Source organism: Dermacentor silvarum, chromosome 1 (assembly GCF_013339745.2).
Source record: "Dermacentor silvarum isolate Dsil-2018 chromosome 1, BIME_Dsil_1.4, whole genome shotgun sequence".
In the NCBI taxonomy this organism is placed as follows: domain Eukaryota; kingdom Metazoa; phylum Arthropoda; class Arachnida; order Ixodida; family Ixodidae; genus Dermacentor; species Dermacentor silvarum.
The window spans coordinates 267,885,660-267,908,481 of NC_051154.1; the positions used below are offsets into that span (position 1 = coordinate 267,885,660).

General features: G+C 49.7%; 1 protein-coding gene across 1 annotated transcript; it reads right to left on the reverse strand.

Annotated features, from left to right (window-relative positions):
• Positions 1-5,183: 5,183 nt before the first annotated feature.
• On the reverse strand, positions 5,184-22,205 carry LOC125942769 (uncharacterized). The gene is made up of 2 exons (XM_049661028.1): positions 21,724-22,205; positions 5,184-7,244 (listed from the first exon to the last, which is right to left on the reverse strand). Exons 1-2 carry the CDS (start codon positions 22,045-22,047, stop codon positions 5,184-5,186), a joined length of 2,385 nt encoding a protein of 794 aa, XP_049516985.1. The 5' UTR covers positions 22,048-22,205.
• Positions 22,206-22,822: the final 617 nt, after the last annotated feature.

The following is a 22,822-nucleotide window of genomic DNA, read 5'->3' on the forward strand; positions in this document are numbered from 1 at the left end:
CGTCCTGCGAGTGCGCTTCAGAAAGAACAAATTGCGCCGGAAGCTGTCAACCGCTTTGGCAAAGTCGATCCGCTTTCGACACCGGCACCGTTGTTCCCGCAGCTGCTGCACCGCGTGACACGTTCCAAGTGCAGAGCGTGACTTCGGCTCTTCTTCCTCGTGTGCCTCGACTGGCAGGTCGCTCTTTGTTTAATCATTTCTTAATTAGTTTTTTTTTTGTTCTTGTACCTCCTGCTACCTGGAGTTATATCACCCATAATAAGTTTGCGCAATATAATTAATAGCGTCGCCGCAGTGGAGAATTTCCTAAAGAGGCCAACGTGCCTACGCCAGGGGTATCGGCAGATCAACACATAGAGAGCTGGAAGACGGTAGATGGTGATGATGATGATGAAAAGGAACAGCTGTATTAGGCATAATGAAATTGTCTATTTACACAGGACTGGTCTGGCACCCTCACCGATTTGTCATATGTGTACAGAAGATTAGACCATAGAATTTTTTTTATTTCTTGTCCGAAGATTTACTACCCTAAGAAAACGAACCCTAGAAACACCATTCCGCCTTCACGGATTAGATTTAACCGTTCCGAGTGTCCTATCTTAGGGTGCCTCTACAATTGGGCACAGCGACGGGAAGGTTGGCGCTGCCATCCATGACTTTCTTTTAAGTTCCATGAGATTTAAACTCTGAATACGAAATTTTTAAGCCTCCTTTTCTCTGACCCAAATATAATTTGAATTGCTTTACTTTTACGGTTATGGTAGAATTCTCAAAATTACAAAATCAAGCAGGCTTTAATCTCCATCTTCCGATTCTAACTAGGCCAGTATAAAATCTTGCGCTTTAATAGAGATTTTATTTCGGCCTACCCGGTTCTTGGCCAATCTCCCGGAGTGGGTACGTGCCAGTATATCCCAAGGATCTAGATCGAAATCTACAGAAATGGCGATTAAGAAGAGGTTGCGCAGAAGTGGCTGGCTTGTCGGCTTGGCTGTTCAAGCTGGCCCGTTGCTCCCGATGTTTCCGCCAAACGGGAAAACTACTCCACAGTTATATATTAAAGCCCTGCTCAGTTACAACCGTAGATAACTTAAAGCACTGCCGTTTTAACCGAATGCTTTCCAGTATGAACCAAAGCAGTACAAGAAGCTGATTCCTCTTGTTTGTGGACAGCTGAGAAGCGAGTAAGGACAGAAGCAAGAAATGTTCTTTCACAGCCTCTGAAAGAATTAAGTTACGTGAGGTTACGTAGGTTAGCAACTGAAAGATAATTTTCTTATACGTAAACAGTGAAACAACTCATACGACACGGTGAAAAAGAAGGTATAATTTAGTTAGCCAGTCGCGCTTTTGAACCCCCAAGGAGACGTGAAGCGCAAGACACAAAAACACTCCCGAATGCAAGTTCTTGAGTTGTTTCCTTAGAGGACCTTCGGGACTTGACCAAAGTTATTTTACTAATAATCCTTGTATTTTCTAATACTGTTTTTACTGATATTGGCGCACACTCATAGGAAAAATACTGAGAACATATTTGTTATAGTAATGAGAGGCTTGGGACAAAACAGCGAAATTCGGTACAAGAAGACCGTTTTAAATTAAATTTGTACTGTTAGATTGTAAAAACTTTGTCCCATTGGCTTGTCTCAAGTTCAGATGCACTGTAATTATAAGAGAAACTGTAGATATAAGGAAAGAGAAAAGGGTCTGCCGAAAGATTAGCGCAGATGGCAGGCTTTGATCATTATTTTTTGTATGTATATATACGCGCAAAATCTCATCGCTGCTGCCTGGAAGAATAATTTTCAGTTATCGGAATGTAACCGTGTGGTTCTTTTCGAATGACCTCTTGCGTGTAGAGATGACAGGCATCAGCATAGGTCTCAAGCTCGTGGCTCAGTTAGCTAAGGCGTTCTGCTGCTGCAGCCCGAGGTTGCGGAATCGAATCCCGGCCGCGGCGGCCGCATTTCATTAGAGGTGAAATACAAAAGCGCCCTTGTGCAAGCGTTGTAGTGCAACGTTAAGGAACCCCAGGTGGTCAAAATTAATCGGGAGCCCTCCACTACGGCGTGCCTCATAATTAGAACTGGTCCTGGCACGTAAAGAAAAAAAAACGGTCTCAAGTTGTCGTTGATTGCACAAAATTACGCACCCACCCTTGCAAAAATCCTGCATTAAATTCAGTTGCATCTGAACGCAATGTCTATTTATTGCAACTAAAATTAAACAGAAAGACAACATAGTTTTTGAGACAACATTTACGATTGGACGCCACATGCACATGTCAGTTATCAAGAGAGATAATCTACAACATTCCGCTGTAACTTTTCGCCGAGATTTCTATACGTGCCTGTGGTAACACAGTCGACCAAAGATTGTCTTTGTGAATCTGTAATGTACAGCCTCCCGCATTTTAGCTATATCGCGCGATCGTCCATCACGCGTCATTTTAGCGCCTGTAAGCGGCGATAATCAGCGAGAGCGGCAGAAGTACTTTCAAGTGCACTAAGTACTCTCCTGTGCAAGAGTCGTCTAATGTTCCCTTCAGGACGACGTACCACCATACTATAGTGCTCTCGCGTGATATAGCGAAAGATACGGGAGGCTGTACATAGCGAAACTAGGTGTTAAGACCAGAAGAGCCACCCGTCTTCTTAATTTATTCCTAGCGAAGGAATATAGTATGTGAGACCGATATTTCTGCTGGTGATGCGCTGATGCACCGCGCGTGTGCAAAGATTATGGATTGGAAGAGTTACGCACCACTCTTCATATATACAGCTTGAAATATGAGAAGTTTGTTGTTCGAAGGTGAGCAGATATAAAAGTGAAGGAGAATTGCACTTTCAAACAGCATTGGGCGCAAGACACCAAAAGGAACTAAAGCCGCCACTATAGGACAGAGTGCATTTATTTCGTGGTGACAGTACGTCAATCTATACACTCTCGTTAGCCGACCGAGTGATTGAAAAGGCTGCCTTTTTCCGACGAAAACTAGTGCGGACACCTAAGGTCATGCGGACGGTGTACACAGTCTGTTTGCTCTGCCCATACTTTCATCAGTTCTTAAGCTGGAGTGTACTTTGTTGAAGTATAGCATTGGTTTCGTTGGAAATGTCATCATACCACAGCTCAAGACGGCTACCGTTACTGCCTGTAGTTATTCTGTACCGCAGCAATCACTGGTACACTTTAATTATTACGAGCCTAAAGAATGCGCAGGAAGGCCTGTTCAGTTTTTCTTCAACTTAGGAGGTTAGCGTAGACTGGAAGATAAAGTACGCCTTCAAGTGAGACTTCGATGGGAAGAGCAAATCTCAGCGCTGCCGTGAACTTTAAAATGCGACATGCTCGGGCCGGTTGGTGCATGACAACTAGAAGCAACACAGACGCCATATGGGATGACGCAATGTGCGTTGTTGGGCCTGTTGGTTCATATTGTTTTTTTTATTTATAAATACTGCAGCCAACACATTGAATCCTAATGATGCGAAAGTATCTGAAACCGCACAAAATTCATACAAAAATAAAAATACAATATTTATAGGGTGGGAACGTGTACAAAACTGACAGGGACGAGGCAGCACTTGTCCTGTGTTATCCTTCGTTCCTGTCAATTTCGTGCCAATTCCCACTCTCTAAATCAACGGAATGACGATTCTCCGACTGTCGCTAGTCACACAGCGTGGCGACTAGTAATCGTACACTGCTAGAAGATTCGAATAAATAATACACGAAGAAAATCCAAACAGGAGTTCACTCATTCAGCGACATTCCTTTCAACGTTTACTGTTTTGGTTCAATGCGTGACAATATGTATCATGTGCCACGCAAATACGACAGGCGACCTAACTGAAAATCACCCGTTGCTCGCATATAGATCTATTGTTGCCGTTTAGCAAGAAGAGCAGTACCGAAAAAAAGATTGATGTTTCGTTTAGGTTAAGCTCGTCATGTCTCATAAGTGGATGACGAAAGTTCCACAAAGCAACATACTTTATGCAATGAAGCAGCTGCTGTGATTGCCAGCAAACTGTGGGCATCTGCAGTAATACGGAGCGCGGACTCTTAGAGGACCCTCCCCCCCCCCCCCCCCCAAAAAAAAAAAACGCTTTGCCATTGCACATCTGCAGAATACAAACCCGTTTCACCTTCGGGCTAGAACCAAGCCTAAATGTCAAGTCAAGTCAAGTTTATTTACAACATGCACAAAGTACAGTATTGAAGGCCACCCTGGCAAGAAAGCTGTAAACATACAACTTGACGAGGCCAGGGGGCCATTACCGGACAACAGCAGCCTGGTAGTGGCCATGTCAACAAGCAGATTCGCACCTAAAGCATATAGCGTCGGGAAACATGGCCATGATAGTGCCGCTCCATTCAGCGTGTAAATGCCGTTGTCAGCAAACTCATCATGAAAAGGCAGTACAGCAAGTTTTCGCTTTTTCTTAGCTCACATCGACCCTAAGTCCCAAGCCTAGTGAGGACGCGTCGAAATAGAAACGCGGCGTCAAACAAACGAGATCTTCATGTGCAAACCTTTCTCTAAAAGAAATCAGGAGCATATTTGTATCCCAAATTCGGCATTCAATATAAAGTGTTGCCTTAATTCCAACCGCACAACGCGTTATGTAAGAAAATTTACCCAACGCTGTTCTAGTTCTAAAGCTTTCGTATGTGACCGGATATTAGTGCAGCTAACCCAAACCACATAACGTAAAAAAATCTGCTTGAAAATCCAGCCACCACACACGGAAAAGTTTGACCAATAGTAAGCTATTCTCAATCTACTATTCTGATGCAGTTACCTTTACATTCCAGTCAGCGTCGCTTCGATCGCAAGTTAGACCTGTAAACAAAGTCGTCGTGTGTCCAAGACGCATATCGTGACAAAATTAGCCTGCTGCTTCTTTTTTTTTCTGCAGGATAATTCTGGCCATTGTTAAGAAATACTGCGCCAAATTGCCAACAACTTCGCTTCAGATTTTGACGTTTTGAACGACATAACTAGTGCACCGCCTTACCGGCTAAACGTGTCTTGTAAATTAAGTTTTTTTTTCCGTCCAGCATAACGATAGCATTCAAAGAATAACGCCCGGCAAGAATTTTATTGAGCCACGCGTGACCACCATGGCGAGTATGCCACGGGCGTGAGGCAAAGAGAACAAGCAGTGCGAGGCCTATTGCAGAGCTCCTTTGTTTACGCACTGGAACGCTGCGGCGAACTCGGGCAGTGCCTTGACGGGCTCATTGCAACGGTGGCTTGCATCCCCGTACAGCATGTCCACGTGGTTGCCGCTGGAGCACAGGGCGTAGCAAGACGCCACGAAAAAGAGCCTGTCTTGCGCGAGGCTCGACTCTTTGGAGTATACACTGCTTGTGTTTCTCGCAATCCCGAGCCTGTAGGCAGCCAGGCTGGCCAGGAGAGCCTTCATGTCCACATAATTTGGCAGCCACTCCTGCGGCTCAATGGAAGTGTCGCTGGGCTGCCGAGTGTTATCCTTGCGGATCTTTCGGTTGTGGATGGGGTTCACGTTGAAGAGGTGCTCGTGGTACAGGCCCCTGAGCACTTCGTCAGCCAGGAGGCGTCCGGCGCCGCCGTAGTTAACCGCCAACGGAAAGTCGGGATGGAACAGCGGGAACACAAAGTAGTTTTCGGCGACAGTGAGCGCACCATGAAAGCTCCATCGGTGCCTCAGATAGGAACCTGGCTTGAGAATGTTTGTCATGTCTTGCTCCAGGAGGCGCCAGCGCCCGTTCATCAGGTTCAACCAGTCGACGAAGAAGCGAGCTCCGCGCGTCGGTTCTGGCAGCAGGCTTGCTAAGAAGCTCTCGTTTTTCCAGAGTACAATGGCGCCTGGTGCCCAGAGCTGGAGCAAGGTCTTCTTGTGGCGCGCCACCGCGTCAACGAGAACGTCCCGCACGTCCCGAACGACAGCCTCGGCTCCCCGGTGCTTCGGAAACAAAGTGAGCCATCCAATGCCCACGGTGTTTTCGACCTGAATGAGGCAGCGACGCCAATGCGCCGACGGAGGCTGGCCAGCAAGCTCCAGCGTGACATCCGCGATCTCTCGGCTCGCCATCCAGCCCAACTCGTGAGCAACACGAAGGCCTAGGCTGAGCGTGAGCGCATCTCGCGTCTCGGATTTCAGTCCCAGTAGGTAGACGACGGACCGAAGCAGGCCGGCATTTTCCACTTGCACGACGTCCCGAGCTGAAAAACGGCGTGCCCAGATGAAGTACTCATTCAAGAGCAGGAGTAGCCGTCCAGCAGCAATGCCTGGAGTCGCCGTGTCTGTGAGGTTGCGGATCGACATGCGCAGAATTCTCGACTCCGGCTCGGCCATGGCGGGGCCCAGGACCTGTAGTATGAGCCGGTTCATTGCCTCGATTGTGGCGATGACTTCGTCTTCGACCACTTCGGAAGCATCGAAAAGCCGTAACATGGCTCGCACGTACTGCCGGTACCGGAGCGACGCTGCCGTTCCCGCTGGCTGACCGGCGAACGCCCGCGTGGTCGCAATCCAGGCGTGAAAGGCAGCACTGTGGCCAATCTTTAGCACGGGCTCCCCGGTCCCGCCGCGAAGGGGAGCCAGTTCGAAGCTGACGTGGAACCACAGATGTACGTTCCAGTTGCCCGACAGATCGAGCAGAATCTCCAAGAGATCCCAGCGAGACGTCTTTGGCCATGGGAGATGTCGCTCGGCCATGAACTTTTTGAGGTCGGGCAAGCTGCTCTGTGAAAGCTCCATGCACGACTTGGCAAGGCCGGCTACCTTCTTGTCGACGCTCAACGCCGACGGCACTGCGAAATACGGGCTGCTGCCGTCTTCGGTGCTCCACTCGATGGCGTTGAGCGCGCGACCATACATCGCATCTTCCGCAGCGTCCACGACGGAGAGCAGGTGGTGGTGGCGTTTCCACCCGTCGCAGACGAAACGATAGAAATTTTGGCATGGGTCTTGAGATCGATTAATAGAAAGCTCTATAGCAGCCACGTACTTGTGGCATGCCATTTCGTCGCAGCCAGAAAAAAGCGGTAGATCCGCATGTTGTGCGTGGGTCGTCCGGGTGCTTGCGTGGAGTACACCGTGGTCCTTGACGCGAATCCACAGCGTCGCTCCAAGGTAGAGGAGAAAGGCGACGGTACCAATGACGGCCGCCGCCTGCAGGATGGCCTTGTGGCTGGGGTTCATGCGCCAGTTTGCTCGCATGACGACTACATTGAGCCCGGCGCGTTCCTGCGGGTGGGAAATGCAACTTGAAAGCTTGCATCTTGTTGATTACAGCCGTGAATTTCAGATAAAGCGTCTATATATTATAGCTTTAACTATATTTATAATAATTAAGCTACAATTTTTGATAATGCGCCTAGCAAAACTTCTCGTCAGTGGCTCCTCATCGGAGGGATGTTTCGGTGTGGTTAAAGTTTGTTTCGGTGTTTCGGTTTCAGAACATTATCCGAAAGTCTATGTATCGCTATGAGAACACAGTCCTAAGATATATTAGCAGGTTGCTGGCAGGATAGACACACCCGCAGCTTGATTCTGGTTCTGGCTAGGCTACTGCTTCAGGTTACCGAGCTTAACTGAAAACATTAGTTGCGATGCAAACGGATTGAGAGAGAGAGAGAAAGAAAGGGAAGGAAAGACAAGGAGGTTAGCCAGTGTAAATACCGGCTTGCTACCCTGTACTGGGGAAAGGGGTAAAGGGAATGAAAGGTGATAGAAGAAACAAAAAAAAAACAATAATAATACAAACGGATTGAGATAAGCGCTTTCCCTAAAGTCTATAAAGTCGTTGAGGAAACCCACGCTGTTGTCGCAAACTTGGCATGAAGCTCGTCGTCGGCACGCGGCGGAACGATAGTTCTATCCTGTCAATCCTGTTTAGCAGCATACTCAGTAACCCTATGCTACGATAGTGTCCCTGTATGTGCTACGGGGCCATAAAATGACCACTGTGTTATGGATGCAGACAGCGTTAACTGACACGCAACTTCTCAATGACTGAATCAGAGTTAATGATCAGGGTGTATAGACATATGGAAGCGTAGTTTAAACTTTGCAATGTTATGAAGACACGAATTGAAGAAAAAGTACTATTTAGCCTTCCTCTATATATAATTAAAACATTCCGTAGTATTGCGGCACGCACTGCTCGTTAGAAGAGCGTCTCTATGCAAGAGAATTGGCGTCATGCCACGCGTTGTCATAGAGTTCATGCTTCTGCGAAAGGCGTAATCACCCAGCGTGGGCTCTACCTGCTTACGCAAAGTGTGTTTCTTGAACTGCTTGGACTGAGTCATTGACCTAATGCCAAGTGCGACTCTTGTTCGAAGTTGCCGCCCGTGCACAACTGCAGGGTACGATTCTCAGCGTATTCATAATGTCTCGACAAACTCCCTCTCAGATATAGTCAAAGTGGAAATACTGGGGCCGAAACGAGTTAAATCACGCTGAGGAAGCATGACTGAAACAATCCCAACTATATCATCTGACTGATGCTTTGATGTGGTGAACCTAGCCCTTTCAAAGTGACTTGGACGATATACGCCCTCCCATCAAAAACGTTGGCCACCTTTTCTATGTGAATCTGACTAGGTTCGGGCCGTTTTTTTTTTTGGTTTCACGCATAGCGCCTACTTTTTAAACTAAGAGTACGATGTACAAGACAAATATATACATGAAGCCGTCATGAGGCGGCATCTAAACCGACGCCCGTTCCTCTCGATTTACGCCTAGTCGGGCAACGCCATTTTGAGACAAGGTTTGCTCGCATTAAGGTGAAAAAATCGCTTCTAATTTGGCTGTCAGACCAGAATTCCGCCATCCGGTCCATGTAACGCTACAGCGGGATACGGATAACGGTTGTTGGGGTGCACTGAGTCGGTCCGCTTGCAGCAGTTTGACTCAACTTTCTTGAGTCACTTGGGAAAATGCATCTAAACATGGTCAGCCACGGGACTGACGGTTTGGGAGTTGGAGACACTTGGGCTCAGCGTAAGATGTTATTTTTGCACCATAACCTCCCCGTACGATGGTATCTTTCCCTCTCACAGTCATGCTGTGCAAGAAACAAGGCTGCTGTCAGACTCACAAAAATTGGGCTCGTGAAAGCACAACAGTCAAATCCGGTGAATCCGGAGTGGGAATGACCTCACCTGCGCAGCCCCTGTCCGATTCGTGCAAGCTAGTTTACGGGCAGTATACGAGAAAACAAGGACCACACCTGAGAGGAGTGCTCGCAGTCCTTAGCATTAATAGCAAAACCGGTTCTTGCCCACCTTGTGGCTGGGCACTTCCACACGACTATAATTAAATGCACTTCGCTAGCTTCCTTTAATTGAACTCGACGCGAGCGGATAGAGTCAGAAGTCGGGTTGACCGAGACCGACGCGACCGCGTTTACATGCTTTTCTCCGGTAGGGTTGATTCGATTCGCCCCAACCTTCCCAGTCCGTCTGACCGCCCACTCCGACACTACCTGGATCTGACCTGCTAGCGTTCGCGTGAACCAGAGAACCGGATCTCGTCTCGACCAGCCGGCTAGCCTCGGCATTGCAGGGTTTATGTAAACGCATCCACCTGCGCGGCCCGAGGCAGTCAACCCGCCTGCTACTGCTAAGCCTACTCGACCCGACCCGCTATATAGTGTTCACGTGAGCGCCCGCCGCGCAGTAACCGCAGACATAAGCGTGCGCCAGCTATATCATCGGTTCCCCAGTGCTCACCTGGGCTGTCGGAGCTGTGTCCGGCAGCGGGAAGGCAGGCATCGCTGAAGAATGGAGCGCGATGTCAGCACCATCACCGCGGGCGGCTGCATCTGCCGCCCGCCGTGCTGCCGCCTGCATCTGGCGCACCTGAAGGAGCTCGTGCAACTCGAGACGCTGAAAGCCCGGTCGCCTCGTCGGCCCCGTGATGCGCCTCAAACCGCCGAACGCGTTCCGCTCCGAATCCGAGGAGCTCGAGCTGCCGCTGCTGTTGGAAGTGCTCGCCCCAGAGTCTGCCATGGCTTCGTTCTTGAACTCAACCCTGCCTCCGACACGCCTGAACATTGTCCTGTGTGTGAAGGCGCGGTCCCTGACTATCGCCAAGAGCGAGACAACCCTGCGATTTTCCAGCTGCTCTTTCTCCGTTGGTCCGCTCGTGACGGCGCCCGCCGCAACTACTGCTCGTTCTGAGCCCGGATGAAGAACGCATACTCACGATGGGGATTGCCTACACCATAAGGTCAAAACAATGACAAAGAAGTAAATCAGGCGAAATATAAATATAATCAACACTCAGTCGCAAGAAATTCAGAAATACTAAGTCACGTTTTGTTCATTCCTGACAAAACAAGGAAAATCGCAACAGAGATGCGAACCCAATCCATGTGGCCTCCGAATGATTAAACGAACTCGTATAGCACAGCGCAAACTGTCCTGCGTCTGCAGCTGCGCGGATCAGCGCCAAATGAAAATAAGTATGCAATATCCTATAATGCCAATATTCGTCAATATGTTCGAGGAGTATATTGCATAGAGGTGACGTGGCGGTAAGACAGATAAAGGTTATCTATAATCGCTTCGTCGACTCAAAAGAAGCAAGAGAAGCTCCTATACTATGTTATATGTTAAGAGACATTTTACAAACATGTTTTCCGAACCTTCCGACAGATGTTGTTATGACTGAGGCCTCGCAATCCGATCAAAAATGTGTCATGTTCTCTCCTGTTCTCGACTGGTCCTTTTACATTAGACTTTCCCATCTAGCATCCCCCTTTATTGTGGAATTTCATATTCAAGAGGTTGACGCGCTGCCTCCTGCCTTCTGAGAGAGACAATTGCGCAATTTATGGCAGTAATCTTAGCCCTGTGAAAAAAAAAGTCCCAGTTTCGCCCGAAAGGCGAAGCATCTATTGCGATATAGCAAATTAGTAGACAACTATACGAAGTAAGGATATCAGTTTTATCGGCCGTATGAACTTGTAAACATTCGCTTACTAAGTCAACAGGCATGGTGTCACGCGCGCAAAAGCAAACATGAGCACATCTCAATCGATGACCGCACTCACTCGATGTCAAAAAGCTGGAGTGAGAAAACGCGTCAGCAGCAGCGAGCGAATTGGCCTTCGTGTTGCTTCTCACTTCAACGCGATCTAAGCGCCGAGAACACAGCGCACACGAAGCTACAGAACTCGGCGCACTCTGTCCCCATAGGAGATCGCTTTGAACGATCCCGCGCGGCTGCGCGCGGCCGCGCCATACGCAGCCGCCGCCTGAGTAGAACGCCGCCCCCTCCCTGCCCTCGTCCAGTGCCTTGCGCGCGACGGAAGACGGCGCGCTTCCTCCCCGCTTTCCCCCCTTGCGCGCGCGAGATTGAGCCACCATCGTCGGCTTACCCTCGCACGCTTTCACTCGCACATACAACATACGGCGCGCGGCGACCATGTTATGGCCCTTAGACTTTATACGGAACATCACAGCGACGCCGACGGCGATGCAGAAATACGCCTGGAGTGTCCATATACTTGATAACGCAATAAAATTCCGGCAAAACCCACCTCGCGAGGAGGAAGAGGAGGAGGAGGATGTTGCTTGCTGCAGACGGACCTAGCTTTGCAAAACGTTACCGGTAATTGCTCCGCCTGAACGCCACCTACCAATGCGATATGGCCTAGAACACTTCGCAGTACCACTAACACCAGGTTCCAAAACAAGTTGACTTGGAGCTCAATGCGTTGCGCGTTTTCCGAACCCCGACAATCCATACGACTCACAATTCACTTCCCAACTCTATATAATATCGCGGAGGGACTTTATAGGAGCAGCCGAAGCACCTCCCTCCTAAATATCCAATGTCCTCGCGGGAACAAAATGCCGCTTGCATTTGAGTGTGGTGCCGTCTTGCACTTGAGTACATCTATTAATTTCTTGCATTCTGCTTCAAATTCAGGACAGTTTAGTCGCGAGATCGAGAGAAAACTGCCTTCGTGACGCCCGACGGTCTCTACGATTTTAAGGTGCTACCTTTCGGTTTGTGTACAGCGCCAGCCACTTTTCAGCGCCTAATGGACACCGTACTTTCAGGTCTAATGTGGCAAACCTACTTGGTATACCTCGACGATGTGATAGTTTTTTCGGCTACATTTGAAGAGCATCTAACCCGGCTACAGGCTGTTCTCCAAGGCGTACGCTCTGCAGGCCTCACGTTAAAGCCTGAAAATTTTCATTTTGGCTTTAACGAACTCCAATTCCTGGGCCACGTCGTCAGTAGCGAAGGTGTCCGGCCTGACCCAGACAAAATAGACGCGGTTACAAAATTCGTCACACCATCTAACAGGAAGGCAGTGAGACGCTTCTTGGGCCTGTGCGCCTATTATCGCTGGTTTATTGCGGACTTTTCACGTATTGCCTCACCGTTAACGCGACTAACACGAGAAGATGCTCCCTTTGTTTGGGGCGAACGCGAACAAATGGCATTTAACGAATTACGTCAGCGTCTGCAAATGCCCCCAGCTCTGGCACACTTTGACCAGGACGCCCCGACAGCACTTCATACAGACGCGAGCAATGTAGGTCTGGGTGCCGTGCTGGTGCAATGACAAGGCGGCTCCGAGAAAGTGATAGCCTACGCCAGCAGAACTCTTTCGCGCTCAGAAGAAAACTATTCAACTACGGAGAAAGAATGTCTCGCCGTTGTGTGGGCTGTTATTAAATTTCGCCCTTATTTATAGGGTCGCTCATTCACCGTCGTCAGTAACCACCATTCTCTGTGTTGGCTGACTAATTTAAAAGACCCCTCCGGTCGATTGGCGCGCTGGAGCCTCAGGCTTCAGGAGTTCAACATGTCCGTCGTATACAGGTCAGGGAAAAAGCATACCGACGCCGACTGCCTCTCTCGGTCACCTATACAGCCTTCTGTCACCGAGGATCCGGACACAGACGGTGCATTCTTGGGAGTCGTCGATACATTTACCATTTCCCAGCAGCAGCGCGACGACCCAGAACTGCTTCCGCTTATTGATTTCTTGGAAGGCCGGGGCAAAGACGTGCCTCGCCTGCTTGGACGCAGTCTGGCGTCATTTTGTTTGAAGGTCAATGTTCTCTATAAGAAGAACTTTTCTCCGACGGGCAGCACCTACTTACTGGTCGTGCCTGCTTCGCTTCGCAATGAAGTTCTCACAGCGTGTCATGATGAGGCCACCTCAGGTCATCTGGGCTCCACACGAACATTGTCCCGACTGCGGCGAAAGTATTATTGGCCGAAGCTCCCAGCCGATGTTAAACATCATGTGCGCACTTGTACTGACTGCCAAAGACGCAAAGCACCACCCGACAAGCCAGCTGGTCTCCTACATCCTGTAAGAGGTACCGGGAGCGCCTTTGCCAAAATTGGCATGGATTTTCTTGGACCATTTCCAACTTCAACTACAGGGAACAGGTGGATTATTGTCGCCACTGACTATACCTCACCCGTTATGCGGAGACAAAAGCTACCCAGCGCGGAACAGCAGCTAAAGCAGCTCGATTTTTCGTCGAAAACGTCGTGCTTAGGCATGGTGCCCCAGCGGTTGTAATTACTGACAGAGGTCCCGCGTTCACGGCCGAACCTTTAGAAGCAGTTCTCAAACTCAGCGGCACAGCCCACCGGAAAACGACAGCCTATCATCCCCAGACGAATGGACTAACGGAGCGTTTGAACAAGACACTCGCAGACATGTTTTGCATGTATGTCGACATGGACCATAAGAACTGGGACGAGATTTTGCCTTATGTAACCTTCGCATATAACACCGCACAACAGGAAACGACTCGCATGACACCATTCAGCTTGGTACACGGTCGCGAAGCCACGACAACTTTGGATATCCATGCAGATGCTGAAGAATTTGGTCAACGTGCCGAAGAAGCCAGACAGCTTGCACGCGTACGCATCCACCACCAGCAAGACCAGGACGCAATGCGGTACAATCGTCAGCACAAATTTGTCGCCTACACACCCGGCGAGAGAGTGTGGGTTTGGATACCCATTCGGCGTAGGGGACTTTCTGAAAAACTACGAAGGCGATATTTTGGCCCATACATAGTTATCCGACGACTGAACGACGTGAATTACGAGGTCATGCCCGATGGTGAAGCTTGTTCGCGGCGCCGCCAGCAATCCCCCGAAGTGGTGCATGTGGTCCGCATGAAGCCGTACTTTTCCAAGTGACTCGCGTTTTAGTGTCTCGTACATGCATACAGTCCAGTTGCGCATCGGGACGATGCTTCCCTTGGGAGGGAGGCAAAGTGCCACGTGTCTAGCGCTGTGATGACGACGACATAAGACATATCGGCCCTTATGAAAAACATAGCAAGAAGAAGAAGAAGCAGTGACTAGCGCGCGGTATTTTAAAACCGTCCGTTCTTGTTACTGCCTCTGCCGACAAGTGCGTTTCGTTTGTCCCTCGAGATTTCGACGTCGTGACAATATAATGTTGAAAGTCACCTAGAGCTTGACAATGCACACACGACGATAATGGGCCAAGTCCTGTGTTGCGCCGCCAAGCTGCAGTTTGCACAGACCCTGTGCGGATGCATTAAAGTACAGCAGCATCAGTTCTGTTAGGCCCTCTAATCAAACAAGGTTGATGCGGAGGAGACAACAACGAACGGAAGTGGCTTAACATGGCCTTTTTCGTGTATCTTCTTGCCTGCTTGGGAGCCTTCTTCGTGGGCTTGAATTGTATCACTTTGCGCGCCAGACTGTCAGCGGCCTCGTTGCCGGCTACTGCCGGCAATTAAGAAGACGGATGGCTCTTCTGGTTTTAACACCTAGTTTCGCTATGTACAGCCTCCCGCATTTCAGCTATATCGCGCGAGCGTCCGTCGCGCGTCATTTTAGCGCCTGTAAGCGGCGATAATCAGCGAGAGCGGCAGAAGTACTTTCAAGTGCACTAAGTACTCTCCTGTGCAAGAGTCGTCTAATGTTCCCTTCAGGGCGACGTACCACCACACTATAGTGTTCTCGCGTGATATAGCGAAAGATACGGGAGGCTGTACATAGCGAAACTAGGTGTTAAAACCAGAAGAGCCACCCGTCTTCTTAATTTATTCCTAGCGAAGGAATATAGTATGTGAGACCTATATTTCTGTTGGTAATGCGCTGATGCACCGCGTGTGTGCAAAGATTATGGATTGGAAGAGTTACGCACCACTCTTCATATATACAGCTTGAAATATGAGAAGTTTGTTGTTCGAAGGTGAGCAGATGGAAAAGTGAAGGAGAATTGCACTTTCAAACAGCATTGGGCGCAGGACACCAAAAGGAACTAAAGCCGCCACTATAGGACAGAGTGCATTTATTTGGTGGTGGCAGTACGTCAATCTATACACTCTCGTTAGCCGACCGAGTGATTGAAAAGGCTGCCTTTTTCCGACGAAAACTAGTACGGGCACCTAAGGCCATGCGGACAGTGTACACAGTCTGTTTGCTCTGCCCATACTTTCTTCAGTTCTTAAGTTGGAGTGTACTTTGTTGAAGTATAGCATTGGTTTCGTTGGAAATGTCATCATACTACAGCTCAAGACGGCTACCGTTACTGCCTGTAGTTATTCTGTACCGCAGCAATCACTGGTACACTTTCATTCTTACGAGCCTAAAGAACGCGCAGGAAAGCCTGTTTAGTTTTTCTTCAACTTAGGAGGTTAGCGTAGACTGGAAGATAAAGTACGCCTTCAAGTGAGACTTCGATGGGAAGAGCAAATCTCAGCGCTGCCGCGAACTTTAAAATGCGACATGCTCGGGCCAGTTGGTGCATGACAACTAGAAGCAACACAGGCGCCATATGGGATGACGCAATGTGCGTTGTTGGGCCTGTTGGTTCATATTGTTTAAAATTTATAGATACTGCAGTCCACACATTGAATCCTAATGATGCGAAAGTATCTGAAACCGCACAAAATTCATACAAAATTAAAATGCAATATTTATAGGGTGGGAACGTGTACAAAACTGACAGGGACGAGGCAGCACTTGTCCTGTGTTATCCCTCGTTCCTGTCAATTTCGTGCCAATTCCCACTCTCTAAATCAACGGAATGACGATTCTCCGACTGTCGCTAGTCACACAGCGTGGCGACTAGTAATCGTACACTGCTAGGAGATTCGATTAACTAATACACGTAGAAAAGCCAAACAGGAGTTCACTCATTCAGCGACATTCCTTTCAATGTTTACTGTTTTGGTTCAATGCGTGACAATATGTATCATGTGCCACGCAAATAGGACAGGCGACCTAACTGAAAATCACCCGTTGCTCGCACTGTAGATCTATTGTTGCCGTTTAGCAAGAAGAGCTGTACCGAAAAAAAGATTGATGTTACATTTAGATTAAGCTCCTCATGTCTCATAAGTGGATGACGAAAGTTCCACAAAGCAACATACTTTATGCAAACTTTATGCAATCAAGCAGCTGCTGTAATTGCCAGCGAACAGTGGGCATACCCCTCCCCCCCCCCCCCCCTCAAAAAAAAGCGCTTTCTCCTGGCACATCTGCAGAATACACACCCGTTTCACCTGTGGGCCAGAACCAAGCCTAAATGTCAGCGAGATTTGCACCTAAAGCATATAACGTCGGGAGACATGGACATGATGGTCCCGCTCAATTCAGCGTGTAAATGCCGTTGTCAGCACACTCATCATAAAAGGGCAGTACAGCAAGTTTTCGCTTTTTCTTAGCTCACATCGACCCAAAGTCCCAAGCGTAGTGAGGACGCGTCGCCATGGAAACGCCGCGTCAAGCAAGACGTTTACTGAAAGAAATCAGGAGCACATTAACATCACAAATTCATCATTCAATATAAAGTGTTGCCTTCCAGCCGTACAACGCGTTACGTAAGAAAATTTACGCAACTCTGTTCTAGTTCTAAAGCTTTCGTGTGTGACCGGATATTAGTGCAGCTAACCCAAACCACATAACGTAAAAAAATCTGCTTGAAAATCCAGCCACCACACACGGAAAAGTTTGACCAATAGTAAGCTATTCTCAATCTACTATTCTGATGCAGTTACCTTTACATTCCAGTCAGCGTCGCTTCGATCGCAAGTTATAACCTGTAAACAAAGTCGTCGTGTGTCCAAGACGCATATCGTGACAAAATTAGCGTGCTCCTTTTTTTTCTGCAGGATAATGCTGCCCAGTGTTAAGAAATACAGCGCCAAAATGCCAACAACTTCGCTTCAGATTTTTACGTTTTGAATGACATAACTAGTGCACCGCCATACCGGCTAAACGTGTCTTGTAAATCAAGTTTTTTTTTCTGTTCAGCATAACGATAGCATTCAAAGAATAACGCCCGGCAAGAATTTTATTGAGCCACGCGTGACCACCATGGCGAGTATGCCACGGGCGTGAGGCAAAGAGAACAAGCAGTGCGAAGCCTATTTCAGCGCTCCTTTGTTTACGCACTGGAACGCTGCGGCGAACTCGGGCAGTGCCTTGACGGGCTCATTGCAACGGTGACTTGCGTCCCCGTACAGCATGTCCACGTGGTTGCCGCTGGAGCACAGGGCGTAGCAAGACGCAACGAAAAAGAGCCTGTCTTGCGCGAGGCTCGACTCTTTGGAGTATGCACCGCTTGTGTTTCTCGCAATCCCGAGCCTGTAGGCAGCCAGGCTGGCCAGGAGAGCCTTCATGTCCACATAATTTGGAAGCCACTCCTGCGGCTCAATGGAAGTGTCGCTGGGCTGCCGAGTGTTATCCTTGCGGATCTTTTGGTTGTGGATGGGGTTCACGTTGAAGAGGTGCTCGTGGTACAGGCCCCTGAGCACTTCGTCAGCCAGGAGGCGTCCGGCGCCGCCGTAGTTAACCGCCAACGGAAAGTCGGGATGGAACAGCGGGAAAACAAAGTAGTTTTCGGCGACAGTGAGCGCACCATGAAAGCTCCATCGGTGCCTCAGATAGGAACCTGGCTTGAGAATGTTTGTCATGTCTTGCTCCAGGAGGCGCCAGCGCCCGTTCATCAGGTTCAACCAGTCGACGAAGAAGCGAGCTCCGCGCGTCGGTTCTGGCAGCACGCTTGCTAGGAAGCTCTCGTTGTTCCAGAGTACAATGGCGCCTGGTGCCCAGAGCTGCAGCAAGGTTTTCTTGTGGCGTGCCACCGTGTCAACGAGAACGTCCCGCACGTCCCGAACGACAGCCTCGGCTCCCCGGTGCTTCGGAAACAAAGTGAGCCATCCAATGCCCACGGTGTTTTCGACCTGAATGAGGCAGCGACGCCAATGCGCCGACGGAGGCTGGCCAGCAAGCTCCAGCGTGACATCCGCGATCTCTCGGCTCGCCATCCAGCCCAACTCGTGAGCAACACGAAGGCCTAGGCTGAGCGTGAGCGCATCTCGCGTGTCGGATTTGAGTCCCAGTAGGTAGACGACGGACCGAAGCAGGCCGGCATTTTCCACTTGCACGACGTCCCGAGCTGAAAAGCGGCGTGCCCAGATGAAATACTCATTCAAGAGCAGGAGCAGCCGTCCAGCAGCAATGCCTGGAGTCGCCGTGTCTGTGAGGTTGCGGATCGACATGCGCAGAATTCTCGACTCCGGCTCGGCCATGGCGGGGCCCAGGACCTGTAGTATGAGCCGGTTCATTGCCTCGATTGTGGCGATGACTTCTTCTTCGATCACTTCGGAAGCATCGAAAAGCCGTAACATGGCTCGCACGTACTGCCGGTACCGGAGCGACGCTGCCGTTCCCGCTGGCTGACCGGCGAACGCCCGCGTGGTCGCAATCCAGGCGTGAAAGGCAGCACTGTGGCCAATCTTTAGCACGGGCTCCCCGGTCCCGCCACGAAGGGGAGCCAGTTCGAAGCTGACGTGGAACCACAGATGTACGTTCCAGTTGCCCGACAGATCGAGCAGAATCTCCAAGAGATCCCAGCGAGCCGTCTTTGGCCATGGGAGATGTCGCTCGGCCATGAACTTTTTGAGGTCGGGCAAGCTGCTCTGTGAAAGCTCCATGCACGACTTGGCAAGGCCGGCTACCTTCTTGTCGACGCTCAACACCGACGGCACTGCGAAATACGGGCTGCTGCCGTCTTCGGTGCTCCACTCGATGGCGTTGAGCGCACGACCATACATCGCATCTTCCGCAGCGTCCACAACGGAGAGCAGGTGGTGGTGGCGTTTCCACCCGTCGCAGACGAAACGATAGAAATTTTGGCACGGGTCTTGAGATCGATTGATAGAAAGCTCTATAGCAGCCACGTACTTGTGGCATGCCATTTCGTCGCAGCCAGAAAAAAGCGGTAGATCCGCATGTTCTGCGTGGGTCGTCCCGGAGCTTGCGTGAAGTACACCGTGGTCCTTGACGCGAATCCACAGCGTCGCTCCGAGGTAGAGGAGAAAGGCGACGGTACCAATGACGGCCGCCGCCTGCAGGATGGCCTTGTGGCTGGGGTTCATGCGCCAGTTTGCTCGCATGACGACTACATTGAGCCCGGCGCGTTCCTGCGGGTGGGAAATGCAACTTGAAAGCTTGCATCTTGTTGATTACAGCCGTGAATTTCAGATAAAGCGTCTATATATTATAGCTTTAACTATATTTATAATAATTAAGCTACAATTTTTGATAATGCGCCTAGCAAAACTTCTCGTCAGTGGCTCCTCATTGGAGGGATGTTTCGGTGTGGTTAAAGTTTGTTTCGGTGTTTCGGTTTCAGAACACCATCCGAAATGCTATGTATCGCTATGAGAACGCAGTCCTAAGATATATTAGCAGGTTGCTGGCAGGATAGACACACCCGCAGCTTGATTCTGGTTCTGGCTAGGCTACTGCTTCAGGTTACCGAGCTTAACTGAAAACATTAGTTGCGATGCAAACGGATTGAGATAAGCGCTTTCCCTAAAGTCTATAAAGTCGTTGAGGAAACCCACGCTGTTGTCGCAAACTTGGCATGAAGCTCGTCGTCGGCACGCGGCGGAACGGTAGTTCTATCCTGTCAATCCTGTTTAGCAACATACTCAGTAACCCTATGCTACGATAGTGTCCCTGTATGTGCTACGGGGCCATAAAAGGACCACTGTGTTATGGATGCAGACAGCGTCAACTGACACGAAACTCCTAAATGACTGAACCAGAATGTATAGACGTGTGGAAGAGTAGTTTAAACTTTGCAATGTTATGAAGACACGGATTGAAGAAAGAGTACAACTTAGCCTTTCCCTATAATTAAAGCATTCCGAGGTATTGCGCCACGCACTGCTCGTTATAAGATTGTCTTCACACAGGACAGTCACGCTGCGCGTTGTCATAGAGTCCATGCTTCCGCGAAAGGCGTAATCAACCAGCGTGGGCTCTGCCTGCTTACGCAAAGTGTGCTTCTTGCACTGCTTGGGGTGAGTCATTGTCCTAATGCGAAGTGCGACTCTTGTTCGAAGTTGCCGCCCACGACTGCAGGGTACGATTCTCAGCGTATTCATAATGTCTCGACAAACTCCCTCTCAGACATGGCCAAAGTGGAAATACTGGGGCCGAAACGAGTTAAATCACGCTGAGGGAGCACGACTGAAACAATCCCAACTATATCATCTGACTGATGCTTTGATGTGGTGAACCTAGCCCTTTCAAAGTGACTTATGATACACGCCCTCCCATCAAAAACGTTGACCATCTTTTCTATGTGAATCTGACTACGTTCGGCCCTTTTTCGGTTTCACGCATAGCGCCAAATTTGTAAACTAAGAGTACGATGTGCAAGACAGATATATACATGAAGCCGTCATGTGGCGGCATCTAAACCGACGCCCGTTCCTCTCCGTTTACGCCTAGTCGGGCAGCCCCATTTTGAGACAAGGTTCGCTCGCATTAAGGTGAAAAAATCGCTTCTAATTTGGCTGTCAGACCAGAATTCCGCCATCCGGTCCATGTAACGCTACAGCGGGATACGGAAAACGGTTGTTGGGGTGCACTGAGTCGGTCCGCTTGCAGCAGTTTGACTCAACTTTCTTGAGTCACTTGGGAAAATGCATCTAAACATGGTCAGCAACGGGACTGACGGTTTGGGAGTTGGGGACACTTGGGCTCAGCGTAAGATGCTCTTTTTGCACCTTAACCTCCACATACGATGGTATCTTTCCTCTCACAGCCATGCTGTGCAAGAAACAAGGCTGCTGTCACTCACAAAAATTGGGTTCATGTAAGCACGACAGGTGGAGAGTCGGGTTGCCCTCGCCTGCGCAGCACCGGTCGTATTCGTGCAAGCTAGTTTACGGGTATAGTATACGAGAAAACAAGGACCACACCTGAGAGGAGTGCTCGCAGTCCTTAGCATTAATAGCAAAACCGGTTCTTGTCCACCTTGTGGCTGGGCACTTCCACACGACTATAATTGAATGCACTTCGCTAGCTTCCTTTAATTGAACTCGACGCGAGGGGATAGAGTCAGAAGTCGGGTTGACCGAGACCGACGCGACCGCGTTTACATGCTTTTCTCCGATCGGGTTGATTCGATTCGCCCCAACCTTCCCAGTCCGTCTGACCGCCCACTCCGACACTACCTGGATCTGACGTGCTAGCGTTCGCGTGAACCCGAGAACCGGATCTCGTCTCGACACGCAGGCTAGCCTCGGCATTGCAGGGTTTATGTAAACGTATCCTCCTGCTACTGCTAAGCCTACTCGACACGACCCGCTCACGCGCGTGAGCACCCGCCGCGCAGTAATCGCACACATACGCCTATCATCGGTTCCCCAGTGCTCACCTGTGCTGTCGGAGCTGTGTCCGGCAGCGGGAAGGCAGACATAGCTGAAGGATGGAGCGTGGCGTGTGCGCCATCACCGCGGGCGGCTGCATCTGCCGCCCGCCGTGCTGCCGCCTGCATCTGGCGCACCTGAAGGAGTTCGTGCAACTCGAGACGCTGGAAGCCTGGTCGCCTCGTCGGCCCCGTGATGCGCCTCAAACCACCGAACGCGTTCCGCTCCGAATCCGAGGAGCTCGAGCTGCCGCTGCTGTTGGAAGTGCTCGCCCCAGAGTCTGCCATCGCTTCGTTCTTGAACTCAACCCTGCCTCCGGCACGCCTGAACATTGTCCTGCGTGTGAAGGCGCGGTCCCTGACCGTCGCCAAGAGCGAGACAACCCTGCGAGCTTCCAGCTGCTCTTGCTCCGCTGGTCCGCTCGTGACGGCGCCCGCCGCAGCTGCTGCTCGTTCTGAGCCCGGATGAAGAACGCGTGCTCACGATGGGGATTGCCTACACCATAAGGTCAAAACGACGACAAAGAAGTAAATCAGGCAAAATATAAAGACAATCAACACTCAGTCGCAAAAAAAATCAGAAATACTAAGTTACGTTTTGTTTATTCCTGACAAAACAAGGAAAATCGCAGCAGAGATGCCAACCCGATCCATGCGGCCTCCGAATGACTAAACGAACTCGTGTAGCACAGCGCAAACTGTCCTGCGTCTGCAGCCGCTCGGATCAGCGCCAAACGAAAATAAATATGGAATATCATATAACACCAATATTCGTCAAAATGTTCGAGGAGTATAGTGCATAGAGGTGACATGGCGGTAAGAAAGATAAAAATGGTCTATTATCGCTTCGGTCGACTCAAATGAAGCAAAAGAAGCTCCTATACTATGTTATATGTTATGGGTAGGCGCTACATACATGATAGGCAACAACAACAACGACGCTTTACAAACATGTTTTATGAATCTTCCGATAGAAGTTGTTAAGACTGAGGCCTCGCATTGCGATCAAATATATGGCATGTTCTCTCCCGTTCTCGACTGGTCCTTTTACATTCGACTTTCCCATCTAGCATCCCCCTTAATTGTTGAATTTCAGATTCAAGAGGCT

What these genes read in the sequence shown, in the direction of transcription:
- LOC125942769 (XM_049661028.1), bottom strand. Translation starts at nt 22,047, where the DNA reads ATGTTCAGGCGTGCCGGAGGCAGGGTTGAGTTCAAGAACGAAGCGATG. An exon ending in ACACAGCTCCGACAGCACAG is followed by an intron (nt 7,245 to 21,723) that starts GTGAGCACTGGG and finishes TCCCACCCGCAG; the next exon opens with GAACGCGCCGGGCTCAATGT.